This window comes from Phalacrocorax aristotelis, chromosome 3, assembly GCF_949628215.1.
Source record: "Phalacrocorax aristotelis chromosome 3, bGulAri2.1, whole genome shotgun sequence".
NCBI lineage: Eukaryota > Metazoa > Chordata > Aves > Suliformes > Phalacrocoracidae > Phalacrocorax > Phalacrocorax aristotelis.
The window spans coordinates 49,183,912-49,201,587 of NC_134278.1; the positions used below are offsets into that span (position 1 = coordinate 49,183,912).

At 39.7% G+C, this 17,676-nt stretch overlaps 1 protein-coding gene across 2 annotated transcripts in view; it reads right to left on the bottom strand.

Moving 5' to 3' along the window:
* Positions 1-17,676, bottom strand: part of PREP (prolyl endopeptidase) — a 106,387-nt gene that overhangs the window by 67,947 nt on the left and 20,764 nt on the right. For both annotated transcript variants that reach the window (XM_075087370.1, XM_075087371.1), the window contains exon 7: positions 10,657-10,762. In XM_075087370.1, the coding sequence (XP_074943471.1) occupies positions 10,657-10,762 (106 nt within the window). The remainder of the gene's footprint in view (positions 1-10,656; positions 10,763-17,676) is intronic.

Below are 17,676 nucleotides of genomic sequence, written 5' to 3' on the forward strand. Positions count from 1 at the left end.
GAACCCTAAGTACAGCATATTTACTCTGCTGCAATGAGAAACTGCAATGTAGCTTTCTAACCTATGACTTCACAATATAAATAAATTCAGAACTATGGGAAATCAGTTTATATCAGACTTGAAATACTCCACAAGTTTATAACCCTCCCTCCTATACGCCCATTTGTGTGACGGCCTGAAGTCTGAATTAGACTAGCTCAGCTAGAACAAACAAACGTGCAAAGATGAATATAATAATGAAAAACTATATCATAATCTCTGTTCATGACAGAGAAGACAAAGTTGTATATGCTTATATGAAATCTGCCACCTCCCAGCCTCTAAGTATATCCAGTATAATATTGCCAGATTGCAGGGAATTTTCCAAATTTTTTTTTCTTAAGGCCTCCTTAAAATGAGAAAAATTATAAAAGCAATTACTATTTCTATATAAGCTGTAAAGCACACTATCAAAGGGATCCAAACTATGAATGGTTTCACGGAAACATAAATGTCTTTCACTTAATTCAAGGCCCTCAACCTAGAAACTAGAACATTATTATTCACTATGAGAAGAGTGTAACGTGTTATAGGCATGTAACGTGCCTATAAAACATCTGGGATAGGAACAGTTTATTACCCTGATCCCTTTGTAGTTAAGGGAAGCCCTACCTTTTGTTTTGCCCCATCTAGACAAGAGGAGTCAGATCTGCCTGTTCATCCTTGCAGCAACAGCCAGGATGCTACAGTAGAGCAACATACTCGGCACACTGATCATGTGAGCTTGTACAGTGGTAGATTAACTTTAAGTACATGTGCATATACTTAAGGACTATTTTGTCCCGCTGCTCTAACAGTATTTGTGTTCTGATGCATCTCAATGAAATTTAAGAGGATAAAGGAGACTCCTGTAATGAGTGAATTTTGCCTCTGTCCTTTAAAGGACAGGTCCAAACACTGGAAGTGTCATAGGATGGCAGGGATCTATTACAGAAGGGGAAAAAAAGGAGGGGTGAGAATTACTAAAAGACCATTTATAATACCAGAAAACAGTCATGCCCCTTCAATTTTGAGGTGCTTTCTATACATTGGGTCCTTCCCCTTAATTACCAGCTGTTATTTTTTCTTTCCCCATTACAAAATCATAGTCCTATCTCTGGCATATTTGATGAAAGCATTCTCTGGTCAATCATCTTCAACAATCTAGTAACCAGTTAACTGAATATCACTGTAACATGGTGTTAAAAAACAAAATAAATAAAAATACAATGGTCATCTTGTCAGCTTTCAGTTGCAAGTTCAGACTATTTGTACGTGTCTTTCCCCAGCAAGCATCTCCAAGTTGTAAAGGCATTCTGACTGAAATAATCAAAGCCCCTCCTCTTTCTAATTTAATGTTATTTCACCTCTTCTTTAAGGTCACTAAAGCGGAGTTTCACTGTCAAAGCACTCTGTCCTTAAAACATACAAGAAGCATCTATATCAGCTGTGTTAGACCTAGGCTACCTATAATATCCTAACATTTCCTCTAATTTTTCAATTTCCCTCATTCCCTCTTTGCCCATCAGTACAATTTCTGAAATAACTAATACTCACTTAAATAGTCTTGCAACTAGTTCTATTTTTTGAGATCTTCTTTCACTAACACCTGTGTCTTAATCAGGTAATTTTCTTTCTCACCTCAGCTTTGTAATTTTTTCAAATGCCAAGGGGGAGGAATGTTCCTGTTTTAATTTTTTAAAGTGGTTTTCATTTTTGTGGTCTTTCCCTTTTTCCCTCCCTTTAATTTTAGCAGCATGTGAGCTACCAGCCATGGGCACCCTTTGCAATCAGCAGAAGTCCAGACCTGTCCAGAGGGCTACTTGTATTCCACATGGACTGAATCATCCTGAGGACTCTTATTTCATACAGGCTCTTCCTGCATAATAGCTACAGAGAGAGCACAGGAACGCAGGAGCCTCAGCTCATGGTCTAAACAGGTAAATTCAGTTCATCATCTCCCCTAACACATCTAGGGTCTGGGAGTGATTCTCACTTTACCTCCAATATAGAATCTGGCAGTGACCAAATTCCTGCAGTACAGCATAATGTAAGAAAATTCATTAACCATCTCATCCACACTTTGGAACTCACAGCAGTCAATGACGCAGATGGTTATGGGACGAGTTTAATGAACATGTGAATTAGAGCAACTTAGCCATGTTATTACATACCCAACCTACATCTCAGTTAATAGCCCGTTCAACTAAATGGGCATACAAATTTAAAACCAAACAGAACTACCCGATTTGTCCACCCTATACATCCTTTAAATCATATACCACCACCTCAGCTAATACATCTTTACTATGATATTCCAGTGCATTTTCCCAGTTAGAGCAGTTAGACTTTATTTCAACTCTTGTCTACCACACTTGTCTACCACACTATGAATTGATCTATGACTTACAGTTGTTACCTCTGGGAAGTGTCAGAATAGAAAACAGGTTGTTTAAGGAGCTCTCTGAAAACCTAGCTGTGTTTATTACTTTTAATCCATGGATTGGTTCTGAAACTGTACCATCTCAGGTCACCACAATCCCCCATGATGAGAAAGCCCTGCTGAACGCAGTAACAATCTGAGTAAACAAATGCAGAGGAAGGGTGTCCCTTAAAAGTCCTCTTAAAAGACTGCAAAGCATAATCACAACCTTGGATGCAATGAAGAGACACTTAAGTGTCTGAGCACTGGAACTAATGGAGCCTGGTGTACAGATGTGTATAAAGTCGGTTGACATTTTAACTCAATTTACATTAAGATTCAACATAAGCAGGGTGTCATCTTATTATTCATCAGAGAATTCAGAGAAGAGCGCTGTTATGAATGTCACAACAGAAGGGCAAATTTCTTTGACTTTCATGTCTCAGATAATCCACAGGGGGGAGAACCTCAACTGAAAGAGTCTTAAGTCTAATAAGGGAAAAACGTCTTCTGAAGCCCTCTCCACACCTCAAGCATCTATAATATTGCTCATCTGAGTGAATCTTGAAGGTATAACAAGATCAAGCTTATGCCACAGCCCTTACTTAACAGGTTCTTGCCTCTCCCTGGCCACCTGACCTCCCATGCAGTCTTGTGAGGGTTGCACCATTGGGACTCCTACCTCTCCATCACAAGTGTTTGAATTTGGGGGCCAATGACTCAAAAAGCAAAGTGGGATTAAGCATCTTTTATTTCCATTGAAAACAGGCTGCTAGTAAGGAGCAGAAGACATCTATCCATACAGATCCATTAGAGAAACTAATGAAACAGCAGCTATTCCAGTTTATCTCATCCTGTGTTACTGCTGTACTGTTAACCAAGGGGGCAAAAGTATCCTTCCAGGCTGACCAACCTAGTAAGCAGAGCTTTAAACTAGAAAAAACAGAGGAGAAAGATTCTTCAACAAGTAAGGAAGTTGTGGATGGGGTAGGCAAGCCAAGGGCTTGGGTGATAGGAACAAAAGGGACACAGCAATCAACAAAGCAGAGCTGAAATGGAATCTGTCCAAGCATAGACATGTAAAGAGGGAAATGCCTCCAGAATGGCCTCGTGGAGAAAGCTCTCAAACCTGTACTGGGGATCAGCATGCTTGGGTGGCTGTGTGAACCACCATTACACTGATGCATACAACATGGGGAACCAATAGGAGTTAGAAGTCTGTGCTGTTTCTGGGCTAAGGATCATTGGGATCCATAGCATTGGGATCACAGAGACATGGTGGGATAGCTCACAGGACTGGAGTACTGTGATGGATGAAGGGTTTTTAGGAAGGACAGGCTGGGAAGATGAAGAGGGGAGTTGCCCTTTATGTGAAAGAGCAGCTGGAATTCATGGAGCTCTGCCTTGGGACAGGTGAGGAGCCAGCCAAGAGCTTATGGGTCAAGATTAGCAGGCAGACCAACATGGGTACTACTGTAGTGGGTTTGTGCTATAGACCTGATCAGAAAGAATAAGTAGATGATGCCTTCTTCAGACAAGTGGAAGAAGCTTCATGTTTACAGGCCCTACTCCTTATGGTGGACATTTTAACCACTGTGATATCCACTGGAAGGGATTCAGCAGGGCTCAAGCAATCTAGGAGAATTCTAGAGTGCCTTGATGATAACTTCCCAAGGTGATCAAGAAGCCAAGGAAAGGTTCTCTGCTTGACCTGATGCTTACAAACAAGGAAGAACTGGTTGTGCACATGGAAGTTGCAGGCAGCCTTGGCTGAAGTTTGGCTGGAGATGTCACTAGTGATGTACCCCAGGGGTTGATACTGGGGCCAATACTCTTCAAGACCGTCATTAATGACATGGATGCTGGGAAAGTGTGCACCCTCAGCAAGTGTGCAGATTATAGAAAACTGGGGGAGCAGCTGAGAAACTAGATTGTTGAGATGCCAGAGTGACCAGGACAGGCTGGTAAATTGGGCCGAAAGGATTCTCATGCAGTTCAATAAGAGGAAGAACAAAGTCGTGTATCTAGAGAAGAATAACACCAGGCACAAGTACACACTAGGAGCTGAGTAGCTGTAAACCAGCCCTGTAGAAAAGGATCTCGGAGTCCTGCTGGACAACAAGCTGACCACGAGCCACAAACATGCCCTGTATCAAAGAAGGCCAACAGCATCCTGTGCTGCACTAAGAAGAATATTACCAGCAGGTCAAGGGAGGTGATTCCTCCTCTCTACTCATCACTGATGAGGCCACATCTTGAGTGCTGTATCCAGTTCCTGCTTCCCCAGTACAGGAAAGATATAGACTTACTGGAGCAAGCCCAGCACAGGATGGCAAAGATGATTAAGGGAGTGGAGCATGAGAAAAGATGAGGAAGCTCCAATTTTTCAGTCTGGACAAGAGAAGGCTCGGGGGAAATCTTATCAATGTGTATAAATACCTGATGGGAGGGAATAAAGAAGAGGGAGCCAGACTCTTCTCAGAAGTGCATGCTGACAGGGCAAGAGGCAATGGGCACAAAAAAATAGGAAATTAAATATGAACACAAGAAAGCACTTTTTAATGTGGGGTCATCAAACACTGGCACCAGGTTGCTCAGAGAGGTTGTAGAGAATATCTGTAGAGATACTTATAACCCAGTCAGACATGGTCCTGGGCAACCTGTTCCAGCTGACCCTGATTCAGCAAAGGAGGTGGACTAGACGATTGCAAGAGGTCCCTTTCAACCTCAACAATTCTGTACCTCAAAAATTAGTGCTTAGTCAAAGATGTAAGATGTACACACAGAGAAAGGAGGAGAGATGGAGACAATCTTTTAACTTTATCTCTCTGTTTACTGAGGACAACTTTTTGATAGAAATTATTAGAGTCATTACCATCATACTAATATTTTTACCATTCCTGTTTTGTGACCACTGCTCCTTAAAGGAACATAACTTTCATTCAGGCAAGTTGTGACTGTATTGCTTCCTTCCCTCACTTCTGTCTGTCACCCAACATTGCCATCTTCTCAGCTCCTGAATAGTTCAGCTGGAAAACACATGACAAGTAGTCTATACTCGATGCCAGGTAATTCACACCCCCGGCTATGGAAGAATTGACACAAAACAGGTTGCTGTGTGAAATCAACCTGATTATATATACACTTAAGTATATAAAAAAGAGGTGGCCCTGAAGCACTGCTCCATGACTTCTGGACTATTTAACTGCTAGCACACCCCCCGTCACGTTTTAAACATGTGCTGATTAGCAGATAGTATGTGGTCACAGTTTGCGGGACAGTATTTGCCAAAATCATTCTCAACAGGCAACTTGGACATAGTTGTGATGTCTTGGCAGAAGAGAGCTTTGACACACGGAGGTGAGCTGGCATGTACATCTTGGCTTCAGTCAGAGTACAGGCTGTGCCTAACCTGCTACTGTACAGACGTAGCCCCTGAGTTACACAGGCAGTGTACCCCATCCCTGCGATGAAGCAGTGGGACGTCTGAGCACATGCTTCTATCAGCCAGAAGAGCCGATGGGCTCAGGACTTCTGGCAGGAAGGTGGAACTGAGAAGAACATAAATACAAACTGTGGCCACATTGTTTGCAAATTCTGCGCTAGGTCTCTGTTTCAGCAAGAGCAAAAGGTAGTAGAGGGTATGTTGACTGGGACCTTTGCAAAGGGGTGCCAAGTATCTCAGACTCATTTTCTCCTTTTCAGGAAATGAAATACAAAAGGAATAGATTATACACTGATGTAAGATGGCAGGTGCCTTTTAGCTGCCTTCGGTTCATTTTTTAACTTGTGGGGATAGCAATAATTAACTATGATGCTTGTTTGTCAGATTTTATCCAGATAACCTGTTAATTGCATTTAAAATTGTTGTTAGGATAATTGGAACCCAACTGCCCTGAAAATCAGATTTTTGTCAGTTTTGGAGATCACTACTGATTAAGAGGCACACTACAAAAATGTACCACACTATTCTTTGAAAAGGCCAAATATTTCTTCTGTTCTCTCACTGCCCCCTAACACGTGGTGGTTTTCAGCTTCTATTTTCATCTTCTACAAAACAAAAATGAAGATACTCTGGGATTGGAGAAGAACAAATTATAATTATGATCTTTCAAAATACACTAAATACTAAAAAAGCGGATCATTTGGGTCAAACTTTGGAAGAGACTAATTACTGTTTTTTCACTGTTTTAATGAATCAGACTATAAGATAAAGTATGAAATAACAAATGTTAATAAATTCTACCACTGTACACTGAAGACGCCTCTTAACTAATCAAACTCAGTCTGGATAAAATCACTTTAAGATACTCATCTGTCCTACAAAGTTAATAATCATTCAGGCTTAGGAGAGGGAAGAAAAATTCTCATTTCATTCAGGGGATGGTGTTGATGACAGATGTGTTATTGCTAAGAGGAATTTCTTTGTACAGTCTTCACTGAATAGAGCAACTTTGCTTTGTTTTGAGTAAGGCTGAAATGCTTTCAAGAAATTACATTCCTCAATTTGTCACGTTCCTATGCACTCATTTAAGGCTTTACCAGATCTTGGATTATGAACTCTTTCCAGTATTTATTCAGTAACTCTGAAGCAAGTTTTCGTCTTGAGAACTGAGGCCTAAGACAACCAAAGTTAAAAAACTTACAAACAAACAAAAAACCCCTATTACTGCCACATTAACTCTGCCTAGAAATTAAGACCATCTTCAGTACAATAACAGTTAGACCCTGAAGTGTGACACTAAATTAAATCAGTTTGAAAGCTGTGAAACATACCTCACACCATAATAAACAATCAGGCAAGAAGCTGGCCTGTTGTGGTTTCAGTATTAGTCTGAAAGAAACTAATACTGAAATTACTATCAACACTGCAAAAAGATTCAATAATTAAAAGATCTGATGCATCTTAGATAAGAAATAAACCACCAATTTTTCAATATAGTAGATCAGGACACATTGGATCTACGTCTGATGCAACTTTTTGGCTATATTTTATCTTGTCCTGACATCCTTCCACTGAGAGAGACATTATGCAGAATCTTCTAATGCAAACTTTGCCACAGTTGTAAGACAAGAGAAGGCTGTTTAGGTAACACACACTCAGTCATTCAATATAGCTTGCCATTTCCACCCCTTCCTCTACAAATTTATATCTAGCCTACAGATAGAGGAGAATTTCTCCTCTTCTTGTTTTTGGCTACTTTAGTTCCTAACATGAGACACTTCCCCCACCTCTCATCCCCCAAGAAATTATTTCTGCTTTTTCAGAAGCAGAAAGTGTTAATAACAGCATTTATTTTTAGTTTTCAAAACTAATTTTTTTTGCTTGTGAACCACCAAAAATATACAGAGATCTAAACAAGTAATTGTGCTATTTTTTAAAAAATGAAATTATCCCATGTTACTTTTCTTAAATTGTGAAATATAGATATTTATCTCCCAGTAAAAAGCTAAGCTCCTCTATCTTGGGACTAAACTATATATCTATAACATTAATGAACTGCATTTCACAGACATCCCTGCAGTTTTCCTACAGAACACTATGTGGCATTTTGGCAGTCAGTATTGAGGTTGCAACACTGAACTTTATGACTTCTTCACAGCTGTTTGGTAGCAAGTGGGCCAAATAATCAGCCTTTATCATTGCAACCATCATCTCTAAGAAATACTAACAGAACTACAGTTGACTCCATGGGCCCTCACTACACTGGAAGGAAAAGAAATTTGCTCTTAAGTGGTCATATTTCTTGACTATGAGAACATATTCTTTTTAAAGAAAACTGTTTAAGCAACTAAGAAATTTGATTACCATATCTCAAAGGAAAAGAATGCACTGCTAGCAACCAAAAATCAAGAAAGGTGCCCCTAAGTTAGTTAACGTGACATTTTGAATTAGGTTTTTCAGGTAATAAGCCACAGATGAGAATCAGTTCTTTGCATTTTTGTGCAATTCTAAGTAACAGAAAATTCCTTAACTTATAGTTTTATACGTAGCAGTTCAAACTATGCAGTGGAATGTTTACCTTGGGACAGAAATTATTTTTAAAAAAGAGAAATTAACAATTACATGATTGAAACATTATAAACAACATATGCTATAAAGCAGCTTTAAAAACAATCTGTTGAAGTGTGTCATTCTATAATTAGGGTTTTGCCACGGACTTAATAAAAAATAGAATCTCATCAATTACCTTTTGATTAGCAGTTGCTTTTACTTCCTCACAAAGATATACGTGGTATATGTAATGGACACCATGTAAAATATTATTGCCTGTTACCTTTCAAAAAGACCTCATTGTCTTTTGTGTTCAATGCCCTCTGATTAAGTCTAAAGAAGGTTGAGACTTGAAAGAGCTAAAGCATAGAAATAAAATTTTCTCAAGAACTTGAGCGTTCTTGGACAACCTGGATTAAAAGAGCAAGTAGAGGGAAAAAAAGTGTCTGAAAATCTAAGTCTGTGCTTACTAACATGGATGTAGAAAGACAGGGGTAAAGATAAGACTCTTTGTACTGAAAATGCATTTGGCAACTTAGTGAGGCAGATATGGAGAGTTCCTAAGTTTATAAAACAGGATTTGTGCAAGCAAATGGTTACAGCTAGATCTTTCCTTTTATATGCAAGAAGGGAGAATTTGCAGGGATGGAGCAGCTCCTACCCATCAACAAACAAATAGGAAGGTAAGTCAAAGACTGGTTCAGATAAAAAACTTTTTTAAAGAAGCACTTCCAAGCCCAGAAAAGGTTAAACTGTATGTTTATCTTATATCAAGTAGTACTAAATAGAAGCTTCATTATCTCATCCACAGTTTTTCAAGGCTCCATGCTAGTATTCTCTTCAAGACTGACCAGTGTATCTATAAGTGGGAGGATGAATATGGGAGGAGAGCTACGCTTTTTATGTATCCTATCTCTAGCTGAAAAATGCCAACCTGAATGACAATGCAATTTATCATTTACAGAAACACTTCACTGTACTAAACAGTTTTATCTACATAGGTTTATGTTTGTAGTAAGGTTGCATGGAAAGCATCTGTAATAGTTTTGCTTAGGCCTGCCATTTTCTATATTCGAGAGGACACTAAACAACTACTCCGTTGTCCAAGACAAGTTTAGAAGTAATTAAGAAGTATCCTTTATAAAGGAAAGAGTGACATGCCCACAAAAGAAAATTAATAATCCCCCAGAAAGGAGTATAAAACTGTTAACTATCATCACTAACACTTAACTCATCAAAATTCAAAATTTTATACTAAGATTTGTTGATGAACTAAGGGAAGACCACACAACCACATAGTACGATAAAGGTATGGAGAAACAAAACTATACACCCCATATTGCAGAGCTGTTACTGGTTCTAATCACGTTCATAAGCCTCAAATATTCTGTTTATGGGCAAGAGAACAAGTTTCTTGAGATCCAATTTTTAACAAGGAGCTACTGCAATATTTATTCAGTTTCTGAGGTTTTTGAAGACAGAAGTCGCAAAAATCAAGAACAACTAAGTTGCGCTCTACGCAAAGCACACACTGAGGAAGAGCTTTCAATAGTCCAACACTCTGGATATACAAAACCACCAAACAGTAAACAACTAACTATGCCAACCATACTTTCAGCCCATACCATGGAGGACAAAAAGCCAAATACACAAAAGCCAAATGCTAATCCAACTAGAAGGCAAGGAAGGAGCAGTTAATGAGTAGGTATTTGAAGTACGAGTAGCTACTTCTGCTGTAATAATAATGATGCTACAAAGCAAAGTTATATTACTAAAATATTAGAGGATTTTTGGTTTTTTCCTAGTACTATATGGAGAAAAAAATGTGACCTATAAACCAGGTACTTTTAAAAAAAGTGAGGTCAGTACTTGAAAGGCAACACATAAATTTCAAAATGTACAAAAAATTAAACATGGAAAAGTACCAGTGGTGTAGAAAGAAATGGAACATACACTGGTAAGGCTGCTTATATTATCTCAATTTTTCCTTGTGACCTTTTAAACAAACTACAGAACTAAGAATGTCATTTTCCATCTACTGATACATAACAGCAAATGCACTGCTTGCAGAAACAGTGCATACTTTCTCATAATCTCCAAATTAGAAAGAGAGGAGGTTAAGCAATACACGTTTAAATACACATTTAAATATAAATAAAGTATTTCAAGTCTTACGTTGTCTTAAAATGAAGCAAAACTTACAAAGCAAGAAAACACATACCTGATATGCCCTGAGACTCTGCCTGTAGATCACAATACCACAGTCTGTTCACTGGATCACACCCTTCTCGGATAGACAGCAAGACGTATCGCCCATCGTCCGATACCTGTAAGAAGTTACAGAAAAATCAAACACAATTCATCCTCTGCAAAGAAAAATGCAACTGGAAAAGTCAGTACCTAAAGCCCTAGCAAAAAATATACTGATGCTACAGTTAGTTGAGTGAACAGATGTGTATGGAATATGAGAACTCACCAAGAACCCACACTCATTCCTTACATCAACAAATAACAAATACAGCCTGCTGACATTTCAGGAGATCAAACTGAACAGCATTACCTGTTTATTCCCACCATAAAATAAAAAAAAGAAAGTTTATGATTATTAAAAGTATTCCAGCTAAAAAGGTGTCTAAATGAGTCAGGATGGATATCTGCTCTACCGTGGACCTCCATGGGCTGCAGGAAGACAACCTGCCTCACCATGGTCTTCTCCATGGGCTGCAAGGGGAATCTCTGCTCTGGTGCCTGGAGCACCTCCTCTCCCTCCTCCTTCACTGACCTTGGTGTCTGCAGGGCTGTTTCTCTCACATATTCTCACTCTTCTCTCACAGCTGTTGTGCAATGTATTTTGCCCTTTCTTAACTGTGTTATCACAAAGGCGCTACCAGCATCACCGACAGGTTCAGCTTTGGGCAGCAGTGGGTCTGTCTGGGAGCGGGCTGGCATTGGCTCTGTCTGACATGGGGGCAGCCCATGCCTCTTCTCACATAAGCCACCCCTGCAGCCCCTCCAGGACCAAAACCCTGTCACATAAACCCAATACAACTACTAATGTACAGCACTAACCTGACATTTCAGTAACTAGAAGAAGAAAAAAACTCACCAAAAACACAAACCACATAAAAACATCTCACAGTCAATGATTTCAACATGGAGAAGTTCAGCTGAATCCACTATGTTGGATATAAAGCGCTGTTTAGTCCTGTGATTGACTAGATTGCAATTGTCCTACTGAATACAGTACTCAAAAAGAACCCTTCTACATCAATTAAACCATAGCTTTATGTAGCTCAGTAAAAACTTCTCAAAAGACTATGAGGCAGCCACATTTGGTGATGTAGGTGTCCAGTTTCTCTCTAGTCAGCATCCAAATTCAATGTTAAATTATGCAGGAGTATTTGCTAACTTAGCCATCTTTGTAAAGACACAACAGAGCAACCTGTGGCTTTTGTCCAAAATCGTAAAGAGTTTCTCATGAAGCGGAGGTCAAAACTTCTGAACTTTAACTTCCAAGCTCCTTCATCAAGGTATCAGTTCCATGCAAAAGGAAATTCACCTCCTCTCCCCCAATTCCTATGGAAATAAATGGACCCCAGCAGTGACACAAGAAGGACTGCCAACACGTATCTCATTGAAAATCAGTAATTTGTGATATACATATTAATTAGGTATTTTAAGAGATGCAGAGATGTACCAAGACTGCATTTGCTCATCAATCAAAGGAAAAACTGTGCCGCTGAAACTGCTAATACTTCAGTGAAAGATGCATTTATCTCAGTCAAGTCTATTTTGATCCCTGTGTAAGCACTCCTTTTTTACTGTGTAACCTGTCAGCTAAACTGAACCTGTAGAATAGGGTTTGTCACTGACTTCTGAAAATGGGCCCTCAGTGCATCCTACAGGTCTACATAAACTGTGTGCTGCCTCCTCTACATGAGGACGTCTCCTCACTATGCTTTCTCTCTCTAGCTATCCCAACATGGTCAGCGTTTCAGCCTGTGAATATCCTAGATATGCCGAAACCCAGGGTCATAAAAGACACTAGATTCACACTCTTGGTGAATTAAGGCCTGTCAGATCATTTTGCTGACGCATGCACACCCCTACACAGGCGCTCACAGTACTATGTACAGAGCAGTAGAGTTTAATCAGAACAAGACATGTTGTTTGAATGGGAAAACCAAACTTTAGTTGCTCAGAATGCAGGACAGTGAAAACCAAGCCAGCATTTGGCATACAGCAAACATGCTTGCTCTGCATATGTATTGGGCTTGTGTGGCAAGGTTTTGGTAGCAGGGAGGCTATAGGGGTGGCTTCTGTGAGAATCTGCTAGATGTTTCCCCGATGTCCATCAGAGCCAATGCCAGCTGGCTCCACGACAGACCTGCCACTGGAAAAGGCTAAGCCCATCAGGGACAGTGGTAGTGCCTCTGGGATAACATATTTAAGAAGAGGAAAAAGTCCCTGCGCAACACTAGCAGCAGTCAGAAGAGAGCAGTGAGAATATATGAGAGGAACAACCCTGCAGACACCCAGGTCAGTGAAGAAGGAGGGAGAGGAGATGCTCCAGGCACTGGAGCAGAGATTCCCCTGCAGCCTGTAGTGAAGACCATGGCGAGGCAGGCTGTCCCCCTGAAGCCCATGGAGGTCAATGGTGGAGCAGATATCCACCTGCAGCCCATAGATGACCCCACACTGGAGCACATGGATGCCTGAAGGAGGCTGTGACCTCATGGGAAGCCTGTGCTGGAGCAGGGCTCCTGGCAGGACCTGTGGACCCATGGAGGGGAGCCCACGCTGAAGCATGTTTGCTGGCAGGGCTTGTGACCCCATGGGGGACCCACGCTGGAGCAGTCTGTTCCAGAAGGACTGCACCCCATGGAAGGGACCCATGCTGGAGCAGTTCATGAAGAACTGCAGACCATGTGAAGGACTCACACTGAACAAGTTCATGGAGAACTGTCTCCTGTGGAAATGACCCCACGCTGGTGCAGAGGAAGAGTATGAGGAGTCCTCCCATTGAGGACGAAGGAGAGGCAGAGACAATGTGTGATGAACTGACCACAACCCCCATTCCCCATCCCCCTGTGCCGCTCAGGGGGAGGAGGTAGAGAAACAGGGAGTGAAGTTAAGCTGAGGAAGAAGGTGTTTTAAGATTTAGTTTTTATTTTCTCATTATACTACTATGACTTGATTGGTAATAAATTAAACTAATTTCCCCAAGTCAAGACTGTTTTGCCCATGACAGTAATTGCTGACTGATCTCCCTGTCCTTGCCTCGACCCATGAGCCTTTTGTTATATTTTCTCTGTCCAGCTGAGGAGGGAAGTGATAGAGCAGCTTTGGTGGGCACCTGGCGTCCAGCCAAGGTCAACCCATAACAGCATAGCTGCTCTGTCAATCTATTTTTTAAAAGCAAAAGCAGAATACTCATGTATTTCATACTGTTATTCACAGTATTACATACAACAGAAAAAAAATTAACCAAGTGGTAGAAGTTAGCTTTGGATTTCTGGCTGCCTTATTCCAATGAGCTTCCAAAGGGAGCTGCTAAAAGTCCATCTCAGAGGTGGAAAAAGGCTGGTAGCTTGGTCCATATGAATGACAGTCACTTACGTCACAGCAGATTTTCCCTCAAGTGCTCAAGTGATGGTATTAATAAGGTGTGTTTTCTGTCAAAAAGCAGCATGAAATTCCTTAGAAACTATTCAAGCTGGTAATTCTAAGGGTACTTCTGCTTCTTGTGGCAAACTAAATGATGCTTACAGGGTTTTAATTTTCGCCATTTTCATTAGGTTTACACACACAAAATTCTAATGCTGCTGTTAAATGAACATTATAAGCTACAACCACATTATAAATTTTCCAATGAAGCCTCTTGGTTTGCCTTTGCACAGGCATGTATACACAGGATAAAATTTCCAAAATGGTCTCTACTGGTACATAAAGTCATCAATGAATCCTTCTTTCTGCTTAGACTTAGCAAACATACTTTCTTTCCTGGCAAAGCTTTTAAAAGTGCAAGACCATCAAGGAAAGTCAGGAAGTACCAGGAAGTCGTCAACTTAAAGTTTCCCTCTCCTGACTGAGCTGTTTTGAGCGTATTCCAAAATTACCAGGATTAAATGTTCTATTAACAGCTGATACAGAAGTCTGTTCCCTGTCTACATTTTCATATGACAAAATCTAAGGGAAATTTAAACCTCTAGTGACAAAATATGAATCTGAGTCCTGGAAACTTTCCATTTGGCCCTAAACACATCTTAAAAATTTTTCTTTTTTGTATATTGTAATTACTTTTTAGATTTATTTTTGTTAATATTCACAACATTAGTTGTGCAAAATATCTGTAGAATTAGTTACACAAAATAAATTTCTGAGGAATTGCCTGCCAACTATACTGCTATTCAAACAGATTTCATCATTTTGAAGACACAAGAAGGGAACTAAGCAGAATACAGAGCCAAATCTCAGTACATGAAAGCTAACCAAAAAAAACCCCAACAACCAAATACCTCTCAAAAAACCCAAAAAAACCCCAAACCCAAAACAAGTGATTCCAAGTTGTACTTTCTTTACAAGCATTTTGTCAACAACTAATTATACCACTAAAAAAAGTCCATACAGCTGAGAGCTCACAAGGCAAACAGAAAACAACATCTAAGATTCCTACTGAACCCAAAAAAGCCCCCATTATATGAAACACCTAAGACAGGTTTAACAGGGCAGCCTGCAAAATTGAGACATTTTGCCTCCTCCTGCAAAGATGGGAGTATATCCAGAAATGGAAACAAAGATTAGGTGGTCTTTTTTAAAAGAAGCATCTTCAGTGTTTTTAGACAAACATTAGCTGCAGGTGTCAGTTTTAATTAAACTAGTGACTGCAATATGCTCCTTAAACAACTGTTCACACTTGTAAAAGCACCAAGTTTCCTTCTCTTCCTCACCAACTCTTAAAACATGTTAAACAACTGCAAGTGGTATGTACAAATATAAATTTCAGTTAAACTGATGGGCATGACAAAAAATTCTTTCAGTCATAGCACCCACACAAATTTGTTCTTTGATGCTGTGAGTTAAAGGTTAACAGAAGACTGCTTGCTTTACCCAAGAAAGAAAACTTATTTGCAAATTTCTGATGTTGCAAGGGCAATTCAGAACCTCTGATGACAGCACATCTGAGTACACCTAATGAGTTTTTCCTTCCACATTCCCAGCTGGACTACTGAAGAGTTGATAGCAGCTTATGTTTAATTTGAACCAGGAATTCCCAAAGCATATTGCTGGTGGGATGCCAATTAGGTCTGTCTCTATCAGTAAAACTATTCTTACATCAGTGAGTTCTATAACCCAAAGGAATTTGACAGAAACAGGATGAGACACTGTTGACTGCAGCACATTAAAACGTTTAGTATTATACTGCAGATTTAGCCATCCACATTGCAAAGTTACAGTTTGATGAGCAAATATTGGCAGCAGTACCAGCTTATGAGGTCACCACCTCTAGCTTTTCCTACTGTATGGATACAAGCAACCATAGCAGGTTCATTCCCCCTGTCATGCCAATACAAGCATTTACCATTTGTGTGGTAAAACAGACTGGGAAGCTGATCCAGTTGAAAAAAAAAAGCATGTTAACAAAAAAAAATTAGAAGATAGTAATAATCCAGAAAAAGAAAAACCAAAACCAAATAAGAACCTGGGGTGGGGGTCGGCCAGAAGGGGAGGAGGGAGAAGAAAACAATTAAAAAGTCCCTCTGTTAAATGAGTATATTTCAGTTCACTGTGCAGTTGCACTAATGGCTGCGCTTTCACACTGCACCAAGCAGCTGGAAGCGTGGATAATAGGGGCAGGGATTGCTGAAGGCGGCTCAGATGACAGTGCTCACGAATGTGCAATCACGGCTTGAATGCCACCGACTCTTCTATATCGTAAACAGACAAGAGTCAGAGTTTCAGAATGGCAAAAGGAAATAGGATTTCCCAACTATCATTTGGGTTATTCTTACGCTGCTACATCATCTTCATGAGCTGAACTGCAATCCTTGCTCTTGGCCCACAAACTTACAAACTGAAATTTCATACCAGCAATTCACTCAAATCTCAGAATGCATTCATGGTTCAGCATAAGGGGGACAGCTGTAATGTCAGAACTGACAGCTTGGATCAGAAGCAAATTCTCCTGGTTTCTCACATCCAAGCTGAAAAGGAAACACATCAAGAATTTCTGAGAGAGATCTGGATTGCTAGTCAGGACACATTTCTCTCATTAAAATAATTTCTATCATTTCCAACAACACGCACTGGTAAAAGGTAAGGTGGTTATAAAGCAACTGAACATCTTAAAATGATATTTAGGTCCTGTCAAAATAGGACAAAAGAAATCCTCTAGCCTTTCATATGGAGCTTTTAAAAGCCTTCAGCAGAGCAATGATTTTATTGGTGTAACACAGCACTAACCCCTAACTCAGCTCTAGTATAGGAAGCATTACTTCAAAGAGCTAATGTTGGTGTGTAGTGTGTAGTTTCACTGCCCCCATTCAGTCACTTGGCAATTTTGAATTTATTAGATCTGTTATTTCTGAACTATTTGCTGTGACCATCTTTATACCATACAAACATGCAGTAGTATCATTACAATAGCTGTGCTCACAAGTACTATTCTGTTTAGTCTGTCAAGGATCAAACCCTTTGAAGTAAAATCTTTAGAGAGAGGCTTTGGTTTATAATGGAGTATTTTTGGATTTTACTAGCAATTTTGTTTCAATGTTACCTGTTCTCTCCATTTTGATGAAAAGTAACCACTCCTTAGAAAACCATTAGGAGATGAAGTGGTTTACTGTAACTTCAATACATCAATGAATATCAAAAGAAGAAAAATTATTTAAAGCCTAACTAGTAAAAGGAGTTTTCCAACTACTTTAATTTTTTCTTTCATTACAAAATATAGTTAATTGATCATACAAGCCATACAAGAAACCGCAGAGGGTTATATGTTCCACATTTATAATAGCAGTAACCACCTATAAGGATGCACAGCAAAAGTGAAGTTAAATATTTTGTCTACTAGCAGCACATTTCAGACCAAGAATTCATACATAATTAAACAAAAAAAAAAAAAAGAATGAACAGGAGAAGGCTGTCGGGTTTTCAGACTTCCTGGCTTTATGTATTACTCCTCAACTAAAATGTCAATAGGAGAGACATTAAAGTGCTTTGCTTCCAAAGCAAAGTGCAT